This window comes from Eulemur rufifrons, chromosome 9 (genome assembly GCF_041146395.1).
Source record: "Eulemur rufifrons isolate Redbay chromosome 9, OSU_ERuf_1, whole genome shotgun sequence".
NCBI classification, from domain to species: Eukaryota; Metazoa; Chordata; class Mammalia; order Primates; family Lemuridae; genus Eulemur; species Eulemur rufifrons.
In genome coordinates this window covers 484,106-503,534 of record NC_090991.1, presented here as the reverse complement: position 1 = coordinate 503,534, position 19,429 = coordinate 484,106, and the positions used below count along the sequence as shown (strand labels likewise).

The following is a 19,429-nucleotide window of genomic DNA, read 5'->3' as shown; positions in this document are numbered from 1 at the left end:
TGTGTGGCAGGCAGCGGAGGCAAAGGCTGGGTCCTGGGTGCCAAGGACGGTAAGCAGGGTGGGCAGGCCGTGGAGGAGGGACTCGAACTGTCACCTTCACACCCGGCCTCCGGCTGGGGCACAGCCATGAGTGCTCCAGCCTTGCGTTGTAGCATGAGATGTTCTCATGGAAGTGTATCCTGAAATCCAACCTGCAAAACTTCAACAGTGGGTTTACATCGGCCCCAGGGCCAAGGAGGTGTGTAGCATTTTGGTTTTTGTTAAACTCTCTGTTCCACCCTCCATTCAGGGACAGTCCCCAACAGCGTATTTCAAATGCATTCTGTTACGTAAGTAGCCTGTTAAAGCTAGAGAGTTGCTGCTCTGGCGTGCCTCGCATTTTATTAAATTTGTGAGCCTCAGTTATCGCCACATCAATACTTTGTCTTGTCCATTTTTTTTTACCCATTAATAAAATAATAAAAGCAAGATGAGATAAAATAGCAGTTCAAACTCACATTGCTGTAAACTACTAAAATGAGCGAGTTAGCAGGCCACTGGCTCATCGGTTTGTGGTTTAGATAGCAGCCTGTCCGTAATGTTTACAAGTCAGGGGTCTCCCCACCTCTCACACACAGCCTGGCCGCACCCTGGGAGGAGCTGGCCCTGGCTGCCTGTGCACACCCAGCTCCTGCTCACCACAGTCCCGGGAGGACCCCCAGGAAACCTGTGAGGGGGAGGTGGATGGACGAGTGAGTGACTAGAGCTGTTGAAAGCAAGCGGAGTGTAAATAGCTTACTCACGGGTTTCCACACCTTACTTGAGGGAACTATAGGAACCTTCTTGCAACTAAAACTTTATGTGGAATCCATTGTGTAAAAACCGGTCAAATGGAGTGGTGTCAGGTGAAGCCATGCCAGGGCCTGCAGGGAGGCCCACCTGGGAGGCCCACCAGGCCTGTGTGGGCGGCTGAGGACACTGGGAGGACCTCACAGGGCTTCCCAGGGAGCGGGTGGGACTCAGTACCTGTGCGGGGCCTGCGCGTTGGAACTGTGAGCAGGTGTGGAAATTACATGGGTGCCCAGAGCTGCCTGGGGATGGGGTGAGGCTGGGGGCAAGCCAGTCCTCTGGTTCCCCGGAAGACACTGAGTCTGACGGCTTGAGCTGGAACCTTCACTTCCCAGTGATGCAGATAGAGAGCAGATCAGCACATCTGAAATGTGGGGACTCCATGTGGAAGCCTAGCCAGGGTCAGCAACGCATGCCTCCGTGGGCCTGTGCTCTGTCGCTGCTTTGTTTATCATCATTTTGCTTAAAAATATGCGTCTTTTTGCCAACAGCTAGAGCAGAGCCAAAGGGAAGCCTCGGACCTTTTGGAACAGAACCGACTCCTGCAGGACCAGCTGAGGGTGGCCCTGGGCCGCGAGCAGAGTGCCCGGGAGGGCTATGTGCTGCAGGTAGGGTGGGCAGGGGCCACGTGGTGCTGGGCGGCTTCAGTGTGCAGGGCTCGCGCTTGGGCTCAGGCCAGGCAGGCTAGGAATGTGCAAAACCTGCCTGGGCAGGGCCACCTCCCCAAGCGTATGCCTCTGGGCTCCTCTGCCATGAGGCCAGGGCTCGCCGTGTGCTGGGGGGAGTTCCCTCTTATATGACATTTGGGGGACCTGTCTGAAACCTCTGTATCTAAGGACTTTTTTTGGTAGTAAAATCATTTTGGTGGTCTCTCATTTTGGGTCTGAAAGTAGCTGAGATAGGTTTATTGTAAGCACCATACGTTTGCATGCCGTTTCTAACTGTTTCCACCGTAGTGGTGTCGCCCACTGTGCAGATTGAATCACAGCAGCGAGCCACGCGGCTGCTCACGGCCAACAGCAAGTTAAAGGCAGAGGTGGAGCTGGACCCTCCCTTGCCTGTGTTTGTATCACACCTGCAGGCGCGCCCAGGCTCCTACCACCAGCCCCGGGGTCCCACTTTCTACTTTCTTCCAAGGCTGGAGTTTTAGGGGGACAGTGTGACCACCTAGCCGTGAGCCAACCCAGCCAGCCCAGCCTAGGGGGGAGATGAAGCAGTAGCAGCCTGGGTCCTGGGCTGGCAGCCCACAGCCGGCACACCTGCGCCAGGATCTGGGCACCCCCGGCTCCGAGCCAGCAGCCAGTTTCAAGAGGGCCAGTGGGCCTGACGTGGGTTGTCACAGGGCCCAGGAGGAAGCCTGGAACCAGGGCAGGCCCGCGTGGGCCACGTGTCTTGCAGCCTGCCAGGGCCTGTGCTATTTTCTGGGGCAAAACAGACGTGTTCTACCCCCATGGAGCTGTCGTGCCGTTGGGGAGATTGAGGACTACGTGCTAGGGGAGGTTGAAACAGGGCGGCAGCCTGGGAAGCCTAGTTCTCACCAGGGCTGAGGTCCTGGGTTCAAGTTCTGGGCCCGCCACTGAACCCGGAGGGAAGTGCAAGTGTCGCTTCCCCTGCAGCAGCAGCCCTCTGCTTTGCAGGCTTCACCCTGGTGGGCCGCGAAGGCCCTTTTGGCTTTCGATGACCCAGGGTCTCAGTGATATTGAGTGTTGACGTTTCAGACCACTGTGCACTGGCCCTGGTCTGAGTCACCCTGGGGCACTCTGACCAGTCTGCCCACCTGCTGCTCTCTGTGCCGTTTCTTTTGCTGCATGTACCTCGAGCCTCCTCTTTCTTTCTCTCCCACGTGTTCTGGACCCCCCTCCCCCAGCCTCCCCTGCTGTCGTCACTGCCCGGCCCAGGTCAGACTCTTGGGCACCAGAAACGGCAGTGTTGGTCCTCTCCCCAGGTCCCTCGCACAGGCCCTACAGGGGTGGGGAGCATCTTTTTAAGCCTCGATTGGGTCCCTGTCCCTCAAGAATTGACTTCAAATCAGGGGTAAAGACGCAGGTTGAGCGTCCCAAATTCGGAAATCCACAGTGCTCCAAAATTCGAAACTTTGAGCGCCGACGTTATGCTCAAAAGAAATGCTCACTGAAACGTTGCGGACTTCAGATGTTCAGATTTGGGATGCCCATCCACTAAGTATAATGCAAATATTTTAAAATCCAAACTCTTCTTGTCCCAACCATATGGATAAGGGGTCCTCGGCCTGTACCGGCAGACTTTGCACATTGCTAACCTGAGAGCTTGCCCCCATGTCCAGTGTGGACAGACTCCCTCTGGGTCACTGGGCAAAGCTGGTCTAATACCTTCCTGCTAAGCTAATACCTTGTTACTTTTCGCCACCCTTTGAGCTTTGGAAATGCTCACAACCACCAGGGTGAGCGAGGGGTCTTTGGGGTGAAGGTGCCAGGAGGGGCAGCCTCCGGGGTGGGTGTTATGCTGCTGGGAGGCGCATGCATGGTGTGGACGCTGATCGTGGAGTGTGATTTGAACCTAACGTAACTGAGTGTCACATCTGTGGCTTCCCTGGCCAGCACACCGAGAGGGGGCACAGGCAGGCCGAATTCCCAGTCTGGGCTCGTCTCCGTATTGTTTGTGTTGGTTCCCCCACACTGTATGAGTTCTGTCTATTCTGCATGCCTTCCAGTTTGGGGATTCTTTGTTTGTTTTTTTTTCCGCATGCTTCACTTTCTTATTTTGAACTTCACAAAGGTTTGTTTTGTTGGTTATCATATTCTTCTCCATGGCTTCCATTTCCGCCGTTGTTTTGTCTTCTTGCAGGTAGAGATAAGTTCTTCCTGTTACTGTGGAGGACTGGGTGCACTGTGCAAAGGAAAATGTTCAGATGTCACCTTGCTGACATCTCCCAAGCGTTACCTGCCTTCCTTCTCTTCCTCTCTTAGAAGGAAGTGACATCATTTACTTACACCTTACGTCCTGCACTTTTTTAGGATTTGGTGTAAAGAGCCGTGTACATGTTATTTGCACACAGACAGACAGCTGCAGGCGCCCCGCTCCTCCTGTCCCTCTGCCCACAGCTCTCTGTCCTTTAGTCTCGCTTTGCTTCTCAGTGTGTTCCATTATTCAGTTTTGTTTGGTTTATTTCTCCTAGAAGCTGTTCAGTTAAAGCTGTTTTTTGATGTTACTGTCCATGTTTTCCGTTTACCTGGAAGCAGCTATTTACCAAAAAAAAAAAAAAAAAAAATTAAGATGATTTGTTGGATTTTTTTAATGGGGAAAAAAATGTTGTGCAGAGGATAAAAGCCAAACCCACCAAGGAGATTTTCTATGGTTGTTCCCGGCCAGAGGTGTGACACTCAGAACTGGGAGGCCCGAGTGTTACTAACCAGTATTTAATCGGTTTTTTTAAGACTGAAGTGGCCACCTCCCCATCGGGCGCCTGGCAGAGGCTCCATAGAGTCAACCAAGACCTCCAAAGTGAGCTCGAAGCCCAGTGCCAGCGCCAGGAGCTGATCACGCACCAGATTCAGACCCTGAAACGTAGCTATGGGGAGGCCAAGGATGCGATCCGGCACCACGAGGCCGAGATCCGGAGCCTGCAGGCGCGGCTCAGCAATGCCGCCGCCGAGCTGGCCGTCAAGGAGCAGGCGCTGGCCAAGCTCAAGGGCGACCTGAAGCGGGAGCGGGGCAGGGTCCGCGAGCAGCTGGAGGAACGGCAGCACAGCGAGGCGGCGCTGAGCGGCCAGCTGCGAGCCAGCGAGCAGAAGCTCAGGAGCGCCGAGGCTCTGCTGCTGGAGAAGACGCAGGAGCTGCGGGACCTGGAGGCGCGGCAGGCGCTGCGGCAGGACCGGCAGAAGGAGGTGCAGCGGCTGCAGGAGCGCGTCGCCGACCTCAGCCAGCAGCTCGGCGCCAGCGAGCAGGCCCAGCGGCTGATGGAGGAGAAGCTGCAGAGGAACTGCGAGCTGCTGCTGGAGAGCTACGAGAAAGAGAAGCAGGCGCTGCTGCAGGGCCTGAGGGCGGTGGAGGGCAGGGCCGGCGCCCACGAGGACCAGCCGCAGGGCCACGCCCGGCACGGGGACGCCCTCCAGGAGGAGGCGCTGAGCGCCACGTTCCAGGGCAGCGAGCAGGTGCACCAGCTGGAGGAGCAGCTGGCGGCCCGCGAGGGCAGCATCCGCAGGCTCACCGAGCATGTGCAGAGCCTGTGTGACGAGCGGGACCTTCTCAGGCAGCAGTTCCAGGAGCTGACGGAGCGTGTGGCTGCGTCTGATGGGGACATGGCCGAGCTCCAGGAGAAGCTGAGGGGAAGAGAGGCTGACTGCCAGAGCCTAGAGCACTCCTACCGGAGGGTCTCCAGCCAGCTCCAGAGCGTGCATGTTCTGCTGAAAGAGAAGGAGGAGGAGCTGGAGCACATTAAGGAAGTGCACGAGAAAGTTCTGGAAAAGAAAGATCAGGACCTCAATGAGGCTTTGGTTAAAATGGTTGTCTTGGGGAGCAGCTTAGAGGAAACAGAAATTAAGCTTCAGGCAAAGGAAGAGATTTTAAGGAAATTTGCAAACGAATCTCTAAAGGATGTGGAAGAGCCACAGAGTGCCCCAGAAGAGGCGGAAGAGGATGGCGTTTTGCTCCTGGGCCGACAGCTGCAGGCCGTAGCGGCACCTCTGGGCTCCCCACGTGCGAGGCTTGAGGAGGAGGATGCCCCGGGGGAGGGGTGCGGGGAGGAGAGCGTGCTGCCCCCGAAGTTGGCGGAAGTGCCTGACGGGGAGGGGCACCTGCAGAGCACAGCCAGACCCGACCAGGGGACACCTGGCGTGAAGAGCCAGAGGATCCGGTTCTCCACAATCCAGTGCCAGAGACACGTCCATCCGGAAGGGTCCGAGAAGACCTGGACCAGCAGCACATCTTCCGACACCAGCCAGGACCGGTCGCCCTCGGAGGAGAGCATGTCCTCGGAGGCTGCACCCAGCGCACCGCCTGCCACCGGCGACTCGGAGATGTACCTGTCCATCATACACTCCCTGGAGACCAAGCTCTACGTCACGGAGGAGAAGCTCAAAGATGTGACCGTCCGGCTGGAGAGCCAGCAGGGCCAGAGCCAGGAGGCGCTGCTGGCGCTGCACCACCAGTGGGCTGGCACCGAGGCCCAGCTCCGCGAGCAGCTCCGTGCCAGCCTGCTCCAGGTCGGCGCGCTGGCTTCCCAGCTGGAGCAGGAGAGGCAAGAGAGGGCCGGGAGGATTGAGGGTCACGTTGGGGAGCTTGGGGACTTCCAGGTGAGAAACAGTCAGGCCCTGACTTGCTTGGAAAACTGCCGAGAACAGCTGAGCTCTCTGCTGAGGGCTGGCCAGGACGATGAGCAGGACGCACGGGCGGCCTCCCTGGCCAGTGTGGAGAGCACGCTTGTCGGTGCCATCCAGGCCCTGCGACACTGGCCAGCCCCCGCCGACAGTGGGGCCCGTGCCCAGGCCGAGGAGGGCAGCTCCGCGGAGAGTGGGGTGCCAGCGCCTCGGCGGCAGCCCGAGCTGAGCGAGCAGGAGCAGGTGAGGCTCCTTTCCCGCCAGGTAGCTCTGGAGGCCTCGCTGATCAGCCAGATAGCAGACTCTCTGCAGAACACGACATCCGATATCTCCCGTGTTCTCCACGAGATTTCTCAGTCGGGAGAGCTGCTGCTGGAGTCTGAGGGGGCCACAGTCTCCACTGGGGCCTCCGCGGATGCCTGGGCCAAGAAGGTGCTGGTGGACGGCGAGTTCTGGAGCCAGGTGGAAGCTCTGAGAAAGCACCTGGGGACGCTGGGGGGCGAGGCAGGCGACGCATCAGGAGGCGGACAGCAGAGCGTCCCGCAAGGCCTGGCTGCCGGCCTGGCTGATGCCACGTGGGTCAGAGCGGAGCTCAGCTTTGCCACGCAGTCAGTGCGGGAGTCGCTGCACCGCAGGTTGCAGAGCGTCCAGGAGACCCTGCGGGGGACCCAGGCAGCCCTGCAGCAGCACAAGTGCCTGCTGAGGGAGATCCTGGGAGCCTACCAGACCCCGGACTTTGAGAGAGTGATGCAGCAGGTCTCAGAAGCCCTCCGGCTTCCGGAGGGCGGTGAAGACACGGCACCAACGTCCTGGGCCCTGAGCCCCTCAGGAGAAGTACGGAGCCAAAACTCAGACGGCTCCCAGGAGCCCTTTCATTTGTCTGACCGGAGCTCCGGGGCCTTTGTTGCCATTCAGGAAGAGCTCGCCCAGCAGCTAAAGGAAAAGGCCCGCGTCTTAGAGGAGATAGCTGCTGCTTTGCCGTCTCTGCCCCCTGTGGAGCCACTGAGAGATTGTCAGAAGCTTCTTCAGGCGTCCCGGAATCTCTCGTGTGTCACTTGTTTGGGAGGCCTCGGTCAGTATTCTTCATTGTTGGTTCAAGATGCAATTATTCAGGCGCAGGTGTGTTATGCAGCTTGCAAAATTCGGCTGGAGTATGAAAAGGAGCTCCGGTTCTACAAGGAGTCCTGGCTGACCCGGGGCGCCTCCTGCCTGGAGCAGGCGCAAGCTGTCAGGGTCCTGAGGGAGGAATACAAGGAACTGCTCCGCAAACAGAAAAGCGAGTACCTGGAAGTGATCACCATCGTCGAAAGGGAGAACGCAGAGCTCAAGGCCAAGGTCGCCCAGCTGGGCCAGCAGCAGCAGCGTCTGGAGGAAGCGGAGAGCAAGCACAGTGAGAACATATTCGCCCTGCGGGGCAGGTACGAGGAAGAGATCAGGTGTGTGGTGGAGCAGCTGACTAGGACCGAGAGCACACTGCAGGCTGAGCGCAGCCGGGTGCTGAGCCAGCTGGACGCCTCTGTCCAAGACAGGCAGGACATGGAGAGGCACCATGTGGCACAGATGCGGACCCTGGAGGACAGGTTCCAGCTCAAGATCAAGGAGCTGCAGACCATCCACGAGGAGGAGCTGAGGGTCCTGCAGGAGCACTACTCGCAGAACCTGCGCTGCCTGCAGGAGACCCTCTGCCTCTACCAGGGCCAGCTGCCCACGGCCCTGTCGGCCCCCTCCTCCTGCAGGCAGGCCGCCCAGGGGGAGGCCGAGTCCACGACGGGGCTGAGGGAGCGCGTCCAGGAGCTGGAGGCCCAGATGGACACCATGCGGGAGGAGCTGGGCCATAAGGACCTGGAGGGTGACACAGCCACGCTGCGGGACAAGTACCAGAGGGACTTTGAGAACCTTAAGGTCCTGGTGCTCCTTTATTTGCAAAGCAGATTCCCTTTGAAAAGGGGGGTGGGGCGTCCGGCTGTCAGGGTGGAGCTGGAGATGCTTCTTGGCTCCTCTGATCCTGCCCAGCCACTGTGCGGGCAGAATCAAAGGGATGTGCTGCCGTCCCTCCCTCACTGGCAGCAGGGTGGTCTTGGAGCAGGGCCCAGGCCACAGGCTTGACGTCCCACTGAGCATCACCCACCAGGAGGGAGAGCCGGCTGGAGGGTGGGCAGGGGCCCCAGGGGCAGAGGACAGTGTAGTCTTCCCATCACTTGCCTCCCTCCCCCTCTCCCTCCCTCCCCCTCCCTCCCCCTCTCTCCCCGCCTCCCCCAGAGAAGCCCTCACGCCCCACCAGCCTCACCTCCTCCTTGCCCCTCACAGAACCCCACCTGGCCCAGGCAGAGCCAGGCTGAAACAGCTGCCTGAGCCCCGTGCTTGCAGCAGCGTCCTGGAGAGCTGGCGTTGAGGCCTCCCTGGAGGCCGTCCCCTCCTGACTGTCCTAGGAGAGCAGAGTTGGGTTTTCCCAACAGATAGGAACGTCTGCAGGATGGTGTTGAGGGTCCTTCTCTCGCCCCAGCTCTCCGTGAGGAATTGGCCTTAGTGTGAAGGGCCTTCCCATACAGCACAGTCCCCAGCATTCCTGTTCCCTTCTGCCGGAGCTCTGGAAAGTAGCCTTTCCCCTGGGACTACCCCACCCCCCACCTTGTTTCACACGCTGCCTCTGCGGCCCTGGCACACAAAGGTGATGTGCTGGGCCCCCTGGGGTGGCCCAGCCCTGTGTAACCACAGGCCACATCGTGCGTGTTGCTGCCTGGGCGTCGTCCTCTTAAGTTTTTTGCCACCCCTTAGCCTCAGAAGTTTGCCCCGATACCTGTGCTGGCAGATACTTCTCCTCTGGAAGCCGCCCCAGTAAATGCCCAGGCCCCTCACGCTCTGGGCAGATGGTGCCTCTGGAGCTCAGGCGGCAGAGCGAGGCGGGGTTCGGCCAGCACCGTTTCCCAGGCTGGGCCGTAGTGAGCGCCCGACTCGCGGGCGGCTGCCGCACGGGCCCTGCACGCAGTGTGGTCCCTGTGGCCACTGTCCAGTGGGACACCCGTGATCGTGTTTCCCAGCTCCTTGCTCCCTGGCTCTGAGTGAGAAAGGAACGTGTGCCAGGAGCCGGCAGCTCGCGGGTTAACTCTGCGGGACAGCACAGCCCCGCCTGGGGCGAGTGGCAGCACCTCCCAGGCAGGCGAGCGCTGCTCACCATGCTTTCCCCACACCAGCCAAACCTTCTAAAACATCGTGCATCGTGAGGAAAGTTCCAACAGCTGTTTTCCAAAGCTGTGTGCACGATGGTGCTGCGGTCAGTTTACTGAGAGCAGCGTCCAGATGGGGCCAGGTGGCCCCAAAAAGGAAACTGCACAAACCTTTGCTCTGGCCCCCAGACCTCCGCAGAGCACCCGCAGCTGTCCACAGCCGCCAGCACAGTCCACAGGCCTGCGGCGATGGCCGCTTCGTGTTTGCATCCACTAGAGCCGCCTCCGTGGTGGGGCAATTTGGGGTTGGCCAGCCAGGGGCAGATGAGGCCAGTGCTGGTGACACCGTGCCACCAGTCAGCAGGGAGTCAGAAAAGACGGCACCACTCGTGTTGAAGAGTGGCCAGAGATTGTGCTAGGCCCCGTGTCGCAGGCAGGGAGACCTTAGACGCGGCCGACGCAGGTTGGTATAGGACCTCTGGGGCCTGGACACTGTCCACTCTGTGCGGCCTCGGGCCCCTGTTGCATGGCGTCCTCCGTCCTCTGCCTGGAAGCATCCAGCCTTGTGCAGGGTTCCCCTCAACCCCTTCGGGCATGCAGAACGCAGAACCAGACAGCACTCAGGCCAGCAGCCGGTACTTCATGCAGATTCTGCTTGGTCAGGGAGACGGGGTCTTGGCCTGCAGCCCCTCTTCTGACACCCACGTGCCAGTACCCCTCACACACCACAGCTCTGCGTGGAAGCCACCAAGGAGCCTCTTTCACTCCCAGAGATGACGACTAAAATCAAAATCCACCAAGGTGGCACACACCTGTGGTCCCAGCTACTCGGGAGGCTGGGCTGGGAGGATCACTGAAGCCCAGGAGTTTGGGTCCAGCCTGGGCAACATGGCAAGACCCATCTCTAAAAATAATTGTTTACGGATCAATTATTTTTTTAACATACAAGTTCTCTCCAAGGAAGCAGTTGGGCCTTTAGAGATACTTTAGTGCTTCTGTTAGACTTTTGACTGTTGTCTTCATATATTCCAAAGCACTCAAATCAAAATATACATAAGATCTACTAGTTAAGTTTGTTAACTGAGAAGCCATATATGAGCCAAAGCAAGTGGGAGGAAAGAGAGGGGCTCAGTGTGGTGGCCTGCGGGTCAGGATCCCGAGCCCTGGAGCCCCTGCCGCTGTCCTGAGGTGCAAGGGTGGCCAGAGAAGACAGGTGCTTCCCGGTGGGTGGAGTTGAGGCATTTGCCCACTGCAGCAAATAGGTACAGTAAGGTCCAGACTGTGACCGTAAGTTTGGAAACACTGCCTGGGGCTCTCAGAAAGGGCCCTCGCTAATTGTGGGGCTCAGGTAAAGAAGTCAGGTGTGGTGATTTGATTTCTTGAATCCATGTGCAGGAAGACTGGCCAAGTAGTACAGGATTGGGAGACCGGGGTGGAGAGCCCTCTGCACTTGTATTCGGGATGTCACATGGCCATGTTCTTCCAGTTTTTAGAACTCAGCAAAAGGCCTGTTGTGTGCTCTGAAGTGGATCCGGTGAGGGTTTTAGACAGAAAGGTGCCTCCATGGTCAGAACAGCTGCACGCCCAAGCCCTCCCAGCAGCCGGTCAGTGCAGCTCTGACGGCCGGCCGGGCTTCCAGTGTGGAGGGGGGATGGTTTGCTTGCTTCTTGGGACGTGCCTTTGTCCTTTCAGGGTATAACTGGGCACGGATGAGCTTGGAAAGCAAGTCTTCTGTTCTGTCTTGCTAAAGCTGGTGGAGGCACTAATTATTTGGTGCTCTTTATTCTCCTTTGAAAGGAAAAGGAGGAAAGAAGATTCAGGTTAGAAGGAATGAGATCATGTAGCCTGATCTCATTCCCTGGGTGGACACCTGAGCGCCTAAGTGGCCAGTGTGAGGTTGCCAGCTGGCTGGTGGCAGCGCCAGGGCCCCCACTCCCAGCAGTGGCTCCATGCACCCCCAGCCTACCTCAGGCTGAGTGCGCTTACCCCGGACCGCCAGGCTGCCTGCTGTCTGCAGGATGGCCTCAGCTCCCTCCAGCAGACAAATCCCTCATCTCTGCGTGTCATGGGCACCCAGGGCCTCTCGCTGTGTCCCTCTGAGCCAGACAAGACCAGCCTCTGCCCGTGGGCTTTGTTCTCCCTCTTTGCAAGGGGTCCCACCGGACAGCAGCATTGGGAAGGTCCAGGACTGGCTCGTTTAAATTTCACTGCAGCCCTCCCCACTCCCATGCAAGCCCTTCCCATGAAGAAGGACTCAGAACAGTTGGGAAAATACGACGTAGGATTTACGGAGGCGAACACCGTTTTCCAGATGCTCTGCTAGCATCAGTGGGAACCTTCGGACGGCCCCAGAGAGCCTGCTCCGCCGTTGGGGCACCCACCGTGGGGTCCACTCAGTGACAGCTGAGCTGCAGCTGGGCCTGCACAGGGCAGGGCTGCCGGCTCATTTGGTAAACAGGTGCCTAACTTAGAGGTAGAGGAGGAAGTCTGAGAAGTCTCTTGCGTGTTTTGCAGGCCACGTGCGAGCGAGGGTTTGCGGCAATGGAAGAAACACACCAGAAGAAGATCGAAGACCTGCAGAGGCAGCACCAGCGGGAGCTGGAGAAGCTTCGGGAGGAGAAAGACCGCCTCCTGGCCGAGGAGACGGCAGCCACCATCTCAGGTGGGGCTGGGGTAACTCACGGTGGGACGGTGGCCGGTCTGTCTTGAACGGGGCGCACGACTCAGAGAAATGTCCAGCCTCTGCATTGCCTTTTGGCTGCGACTCAAGCTTCTTGTTGAGGAGAGCTCTTTGACAGTTCATGCTGGGGCAGCCCTTGGGGAACATCCGGCCAGGAGCCAGCTCGCTAGGCCTCCGGGACTCCTTGCGTAGCCGGCTGCGGTGAAGGCTGTCCCCACCCTCAGTAGTCACTTGGGTGATTCTCCCCCGACGGACACCTGTCGGCATGAGACCACCTCTGCTGGAGTGCTGTAGGCGCGACCTGGCGAGATACTTTGTGACATGGCAGACCCGTCCCGCGTAGACCTGTCCCGCGCAGACCCGTCCCGCGCAGACCCGTCCCGCGCAGACCCGCCCCCCGCGCAGACCCGCCCCCCCGCGCAGACCCGTCCCCCGCGCAGACCCGTCCCCGCGCAGACCCGTCCCGCGCAGACCCGTCCCCGCGCAGACCCGTCCCCGCGCAGACCCGCCCCGCGCAGACCCGTCCCCCGCGCAGACCCGTCCCCCGCGCAGACCCGTCCCCGCGCAGACCCGCCCCGCGCAGACCCGCCCCGCGCAGACCCGCCCCCGCGCAGACCCGCCCCGCGCAGACCCGCCCCGCGCAGACCCGTCCCCCGCGCAGACCCGTCCCCGCGCAGACCCGTCCCCGCGCAGACCCGTCCCGCGCAGACCCGTCCCCCGCGCAGACCCGTCCCCGCGCAGACCCGTCCCGCGCAGACCCGTCCCCCGCGCAGACCCGTCCCAGCGCAGACCCGCCCCCGCGCAGACCCGCCCCGCGCAGACCCGTCCCCCGCGCAGACCCGTCCCAGCGCAGACCCGCCCCCGCGCAGACCCGCCCCGCGCAGGCCCGTCCCCGCGCAGGCCCGTCCCCGCGCAGACCCGCCCCGCGCAGACCCGTCCCGCGCAGACCCGTCCCCCGCGCAGACCCGCCCCGCGCAGACCCGTCCCCCGCGCAGACCCGCCCCGCGCAGACCCGCCCCCGCGCAGACCCGCCCCGCGCAGACCCGCCCCGCGCAGACCCGTCCCCCGCAGACCCGTCCCCGCGCAGACCCACCCCGCGCAGACCTGCCCCCCCCCCCCGCCCCCGCGCAGGCCCGCCCCCCGCGCAGGCCCGCCCCGCGCAGACCCGTCCCCCGCGCAGACCCGCCCCCCGCGCAGACCCGCCCCGCGCAGACCCGTCCCCGCGCAGACCCGCCCCCCGCGCAGACCCGTCCCCGCGCAGACCCGTCCCCGGCGCAGGCCCGTCCCCCGCGCAGGCCCGTCCCCTCGTGTAATTGTTACCTTCCAGCGCTGTATTAGTTCAGTGCCAAGGAAGAAAACACACCTGCCCCAAAACTTGCTTGTCTTATGAACTCATGCTTGAATTTAACATGAACACTTATTTAATCAGTTTGGCTTTCTTTAACATACACACAAAACCCCACAAGCACTTACGTCCCTTTTGGGAGAATTCACTGGGAATTCTCCCAGCCTGCGTCGCCCTCGAGAGTCAATCTGTGTGCAGCCAGCCTGTCCCACGGCGTCTGACCGCGGACGCTGGGCACGTGTCCCTCTGCTCGCGGGGAGTGGCGCGGCCTGCAGTGCTGACGGGTGTCCTTGCCTGTAGCCATTGAAGCCATGAAGAACGCCCACCGGGAGGAGATGGAGCGCGAGCTGGAGAAGAGCCAGCGGTCCCAGATCAGCAGCATCAACTCGGACACCGAGGCCCTGAGGCGGCAGTATCTGTGAGTGGGTGGGCCTGGCCCTGCCACGGACAGGGCAGGTGGGGCCGGCCAGGGAGAGAGCTGGGCCCCTCCTGTGTCTCTGTAACGTCCTCCGAGGTCAGAGCCCAGGGCCCGGGTGCTGAAGGCAGCTCAGACTGCCCTTGGAGAGAGGGGCAGGACATGGCCAGCCAGGGCTTCTTGCATGCAAAGACTCATCTCTAAAATCCATAGAGCAAGACACAGCAAATCCTAGCTTGGTCTCCGAGGCTGTCTGGAATTTGTTCTTCATCAGCAGCTGCTGCCTCGGTAGCCCAGCGGGAGCCAGGGCAGCCAGGGCTTGGTGCCTGACACTCCGTGGCTGCACGTGGCAGGTGGCCATGGTCACTGCCTTTTGGAAACTGCACACGTGCTGACTCCCTCTGCCTGGGCAGGAGGATGAAGAGCAGACCCAGAACAGCTGCTGTTGATTTTTCTCCTTGGTAGAAGCGACGCTGCTGGGAGCCCTGGAGGCAGCCACTGTGAGAGCTGCGCAGGGCTTAGGCTTCGGCGTCTGTGCCGTGTGGCGGAAGGCAGCGCCCTGCCTTTCAGGAGTGGGTGGTGCCATCAGGCCAGGCCATGGCAGCTTGGCGCACCCTGTAGAGAGTCTCGCCCACCTCAGCTGGACCGGAGTGGCTCACCCAGAAGCCCCTTGTCCCTGGTCTGCCTGTGGGAAGGTGACCAGAGCAGCCTCCCGAGGGTTGGTTTTCTGCACATTGCAGAGGCTGGTGTTGGCTGTTGGACACAGATGGCCTCCAGCTTGGTTTACTGAAAACAAATCCCAAGTCAGAAGAGAGCCCCACGTCTGACTTCTCCCAGAAGTGGGATGTCTGTGTGGCCGAGACGGGCTGGATTCTGTTCTGGTGGCATCCCCAGGGAAGCACGGGCTGCCGCAGGCTCAGGCTATGTGAGGGGAGACCCAGGAGGGATGTGGGGCCGTCTCTGTGAGGAGCCCCTTACTCTAAATGGCGCTGCAGGTCGGAGCAGACAGCGTAGGCCCCTAGGCTCAGCTCCGCTGTGTGTCCAGCCATTCCTCTGGTATCAGGAAGTGACCTGGGGCCTCTAAGGGGCCTGTGTCCTCACGTGGGCAGAGGGGTGAGCACTGCCTTCTCCCTAGGGAGGAGCTGCAGTCAGTGAAGCGGGAGCTGGAGGTCCTCTCCGAGCAGTACTCGCAGAAGTGCCTGGAGAACGCCCACCTGGCCCAGGCGCTAGAGGCTGAGCGGCAGGCCTTGCGGCAGTGCCAGCGCGAGAACCAGGAGCTCAACGCCCACAACCAGGTGAGCCCACGAGGGAGCTGGGGCCAGGCCACGCCTGGGGACCCCGAGGGTTCCTGAGCCACGGAGCGGCTGCCTCATCCCAAGGTTTCTCTGTGTCACCTGGTGTGTGGCTGTCTGACTTTGCTCTGTGTTGACACAAACTCACTGCAGAGGGCCCGGGACTCGGCTGTCCTGCCGTGTGAACTGTTCATGTGTGGAGTTGCTCTTGCTCTAGCCCTTTCTGAGACTGTCCTGATGTCTTCTCTGAGCTCCTGAGTCTTTGGCTCGTCCTTGCTGGCTGGGGCCTGGGAGGCTTGTCCCTTCTTGGCAGACCCCTGTCCCTCAGGATGGGGTGCGCTGCAGCTGCTCGAGTCAGGGCCGTACGCTGCTCACGTTTATCTTTGTGAGATTGTCCCCTTGAAGTGTGCCTACTCCTCAGGAAATTGGGGTGCATTTAAATCCTGGTACTTGAGAGGTTGGAGTTGGGTTCGGTGCGTTACCGGCTTTTCTGTGGGTACCAAGTCAAACGACCCTTGACGCTGGGCACAGCCTCCTTCCTGCTTGGGACCCCCGGGGTCATGGCCACCGCCCAGGCAGGACTGGGTCCATCCAGTCCCCGCAGTGGCGTGAGGGTGGCCACTTGCCAGCCACAGAGGAGGTGCAGGGGGGAGGGGGAGGGCGAGGGTGGCCTGGTCCTGCAGGAGCCCAGGTGGGACCAGCCATGGAACAGACGGATGCTGGTCATCGTGACAGAAAGAACTGACGGGTTATCGGTGGGGTCTACACACCCTAAAAGCACCCACACAAACAGCCAACAGAGGCCGCACACCACAGGCAGTGGCAGCCTCCCCTGTTAGGTCTCAGGCACGATGACGTGCAGACACTGCGCTCGGCCCCGTGCCCGGTGCCCAGTCGCGACACGTGGCTGCTGGGAAATGACCTCCCCGGGCCGTATTGTGCGACTCAGTCCCGGGCAGCTCTGTGGAGTGTCACCGTTGTGTTGCTGTCCCCAGGAGCTGAACAACCGCCTGGCTGCGGAGATCACACGGTTGCGGACGCTGCTGACCGGTGACGGCGGTGGGGAGGCTGCTGGGTCACCCCTCACGCAGGGCAAGGACGCATATGAGTTGGAGGTACCGGCGGGAGCCAGGCCCTGCGTCACCGAGCCCTGCACTCCGTGGTCCCTGAGGGGAGCACCACGCGCCCCTCGCCCGTGGGGTCGTTGGCGGGCTGGGCCGTGAGGCAGCGAGGGTGGAGGGCATGGAAAGATCCAGCTCACCCGTGGCAGCAGAAGGAGCAGGTGGCTGCCAGGCAGTGTGGGCGCCACGGTGGGGCAGCCCCCCGACCCCGTGGGGACCCGAGCCCTGCCCTGCCCCCCGCCCCCGCGCAGACCCTGACGGCCCAGCAGGACGCTGCAGTCACGCGGGCTGCCGCTCCCGGGCTGTGGCGCCCGGCTCCTCAGGGTCAGGGGCTTCGTTTCCCTCAGAATGATCGATCCTGGTGCGTACAGTGTCCTTTTAGGAAGGTGCTTAGCTTCCGCCCCGTTTAATTAAAGTTTCCTGTTAAAAATGTCTCCTACGAAGTGAGCCCTTTACCACAGAGGTGGACAGGAGAGGCCGAGTGAGTCTGACAGAAGTTTCAACAGAACAACATTTCCTGGGCCTCGGTGCCTGGTTCCCGAGACAGGCAGGGCGGCAGGCGCAGCTCACGGTGGCCCCAGGCCGGGGACGAGGGTCCTCACACTGGGGAGAGTCATAGCAATTTCTTTTATTTTTTTTTTAATTAGTTATTTAGTTTTTTAGAGACAGGGTCTCATCCTGTCACCCAGGCTGGAGTGCAGTGGCCTGATCATAGCTCACCGGGCTCGAGCGATCCTCCTGCGTTGGCCTCCCCAGTAGCTGGGACTGCACGCGCCACCATGCCTGCTAATTCTTCTGTTCTTGGTAGAGACAGGGTCTGACTTTGCTGCTCAGGCTGGTCTTGAACTCCTGGACTCAGACAATCCTTCCACCTCAGCCTCCCGAAATGCTGGCCAGATCATGGCGATTTCTTTCCTCTTTTTTCTATCTCTCTATATGAGATTGGAGCTTTGAGGGATGTTTAAATTATATTTTCAGTTGGGCACTGGTGGTGGGGGCCGTCTGCTCACCTCTCAGTCTTTGCTCTTAAGGTCCCATCAATCCCTGATTTCTGTGTCTCTAGGTCTTACTGCGGGTCAAGGAATCAGAAATACAGTACCTAAAACAGGAGATCAGCTCCCTCAAGGACGAGCTACAGACGGCATTGCGGGTAAGGCCGCCTCACCGCGGGAGAGCGGTGGGGACCGACCACTCTGGGCCACCTGTCTCCTGAATGCACAGGCCGTGGCTGAGCGCGGGCTGTTCTAGAGTCGATCTCACTTTCCTGAGGAAGGTGGTTTCCAAACTGAGTTCTCGTAAAAGGCCACCTGCAGGCAGCTACCTGGGGATGAGCAGCTTGGCCTCACCCTGTCGTCGTCCTCTGGGTGTTTCTTGTGTGCTCGGGTGGGACGGGTGGAGCCCTAGGGAAGAGCCCTGCGGAGGGAGGTGAGGCCTGACCGGCCAGTCAGCTGCCAGCCTCTTCCAGGGAACATCTAGAGTCGGCAGGGAGATGACAGAATCCTTGGTGGCCATTTAGGCACTTGGAAAGTCCAAAGCAGAGAGAGGGTTTTCCAGGCTGGTGGCCACAGCAGGCTGGCCAGGTGGCCCCGGGCACTGCCCTCCTGTACTCGCTGGGCCCGGGAATTCTCGTACTGTGTCCCGACAGAACCTCTGCTGTGCCTGTGTCCTCAGGCCCTGTTTTCCTTTGTGTCCAGTGTCTGCCTCTGGAAAACGGAGGCTGGCCAGTGTCCTCTCCTGCTGACAGGCGAGGACCCAGGTGGTCAGCCCCAGGGGGACAGGCCGAGTTCTGTGGGACTCTCCTCCCCTGGCTGTCACTGCCATTCTCTTCTTTCCTTTCCCTCCAAGGACAAGAAGTACGCCAGTGACAAGTATAAAGACATCTACACAGAGCTCAGCATCGCGAAGGCAAAGGCCGACTGCGACATCAGCAGGTTGAAGGAGCAGCTCAAGGCCGCGACGGAAGCGCTGGGGGAGAAGTCCCCGGAGAGTGCCGCCGTGTCAGGATACGGTGCGTGCTCGGGCTGCGCCCTTGGGGCGGTCGTTGCTCGGGATCACGTGGGTTTGCTCACAGAGGTTCACAGCAGAAGAATCCACTGCTCCTTGCAGCCCCAGGTTTCCTTGTAGAGGCGAGGCGCAGTGGCCAGGGCTTGCACACGGGACCAGAGACCGCCGTCCTGCCAGGTGGGCCGGGGTAGCAGGCGCCAGGCGATTGCTCTGGGGAGAAACCACACCATCAGCACGTATTTTCCCAGCAGTGACGACTCTTGTTTTTCTGTTTTGCTAAAGAACTCAGCAGCTGGGTAGAACAGCCCCCCGGTTGCTCGATCCCAGCGTTTTACCGGGAAGTCTGTAGGCCGTGGGGTGGGCAGGGAGCAGGCTCCTGCATTCTCACGTGAACAGCAGGGCTGATCCTTTTCCTCTGGCCAAAAACATCTGGGCAGCCACGTAAGAAAATAGATGTCAGGGAGGCTAACAATCGAGCACTTTGTTAAACACTTTCAGATAGTACATAATTTCATCTGACCTTTTTACAAAAGACCCAGAAACATATAAAAAGATGTTGTAGCCCACTAATATCCAAAAAATTCAATGTTTTCTCTGTCGGCTAGCCAGGGAGTAGTGATGGCATGCCGACAGATGCCGTGGGGAAAATCTTCCACGTTGCTGTTGGAAGTATCAGTTATCAGTCTTTCTGGAAAGCAGTCAGGCTACGTGAACCAAAATTTAAAATCAAACTGTAGATTTCTGGAAGGGCAACAAAATGGTAACAGTGGTTGTTACTGAGGAAGAGATCGAGTGGCCAGGGGACAAGGAGAGGGGAAGACTCAGAATTTGGGAAAATGTGTATTCCTTTGTCCTACCAGTATAACTTCTGGAAAAAAAAATGTATAGAAATATGCGAAGTTATCTGAGCATTTGTTTGTAAGAGCCAAAAATTGCATTCTACCTTTAGGCATCAAATAGAGGATTGTCTACAGTGTGGCACAGCTACACAGTAGGATACTGTGCGGTTGTTAAAGAGGTCAGGATAATGTTTTTGTTTTGACACGGAAAGAGATGCGTAAGTATATGAGCAACCAGGCGTGGTGTTGCACATGTGTAGTCCCAGCTGCTCAGGAGGCTGAGCTGGGAGGATGGCTCAGGCCCAGGAGTTTTGGGCTATAGTGTGCTGTGCCACTCCGGCACCTGTTTGGTGACCTCGCAGGGGCCGGCGTCCACCAGGTTACCTAAGAGAGGTGAGCTGGAGGAGATCAGAAACGGAGCAGATCAAAACTCCTGGTCCGATCAGT

General features: G+C 59.8%; 1 protein-coding gene across 3 annotated transcripts in view; it reads left to right on the top strand.

Annotated features, from left to right (window-relative positions):
* The window catches only part of MPRIP (myosin phosphatase Rho interacting protein), a 140,789-nt gene that overhangs the window by 111,964 nt on the left and 9,396 nt on the right, over window positions 1-19,429 (top strand). For 2 of the 3 annotated variants that reach the window (XM_069481838.1, XM_069481839.1), the window contains exons 15-21: window positions 1,320-1,436; window positions 11,801-11,948; window positions 13,612-13,729; window positions 14,862-15,021; window positions 16,014-16,133; window positions 17,203-17,289; window positions 17,985-18,147. In XM_069481838.1, coding sequence (XP_069337939.1) covers window positions 1,320-1,436; window positions 11,801-11,948; window positions 13,612-13,729; window positions 14,862-15,021; window positions 16,014-16,133; window positions 17,203-17,289; window positions 17,985-18,147 — 913 coding nt within the window. Of the gene's footprint in view, window positions 1-1,319; window positions 1,437-4,241; window positions 8,025-11,800; window positions 11,949-13,611; window positions 13,730-14,861; window positions 15,022-16,013; window positions 16,134-17,202; window positions 17,290-17,984; window positions 18,148-19,429 lie in introns of all 3 variants that reach the window. The other variant, XM_069481837.1, reaches the window with a different exon arrangement.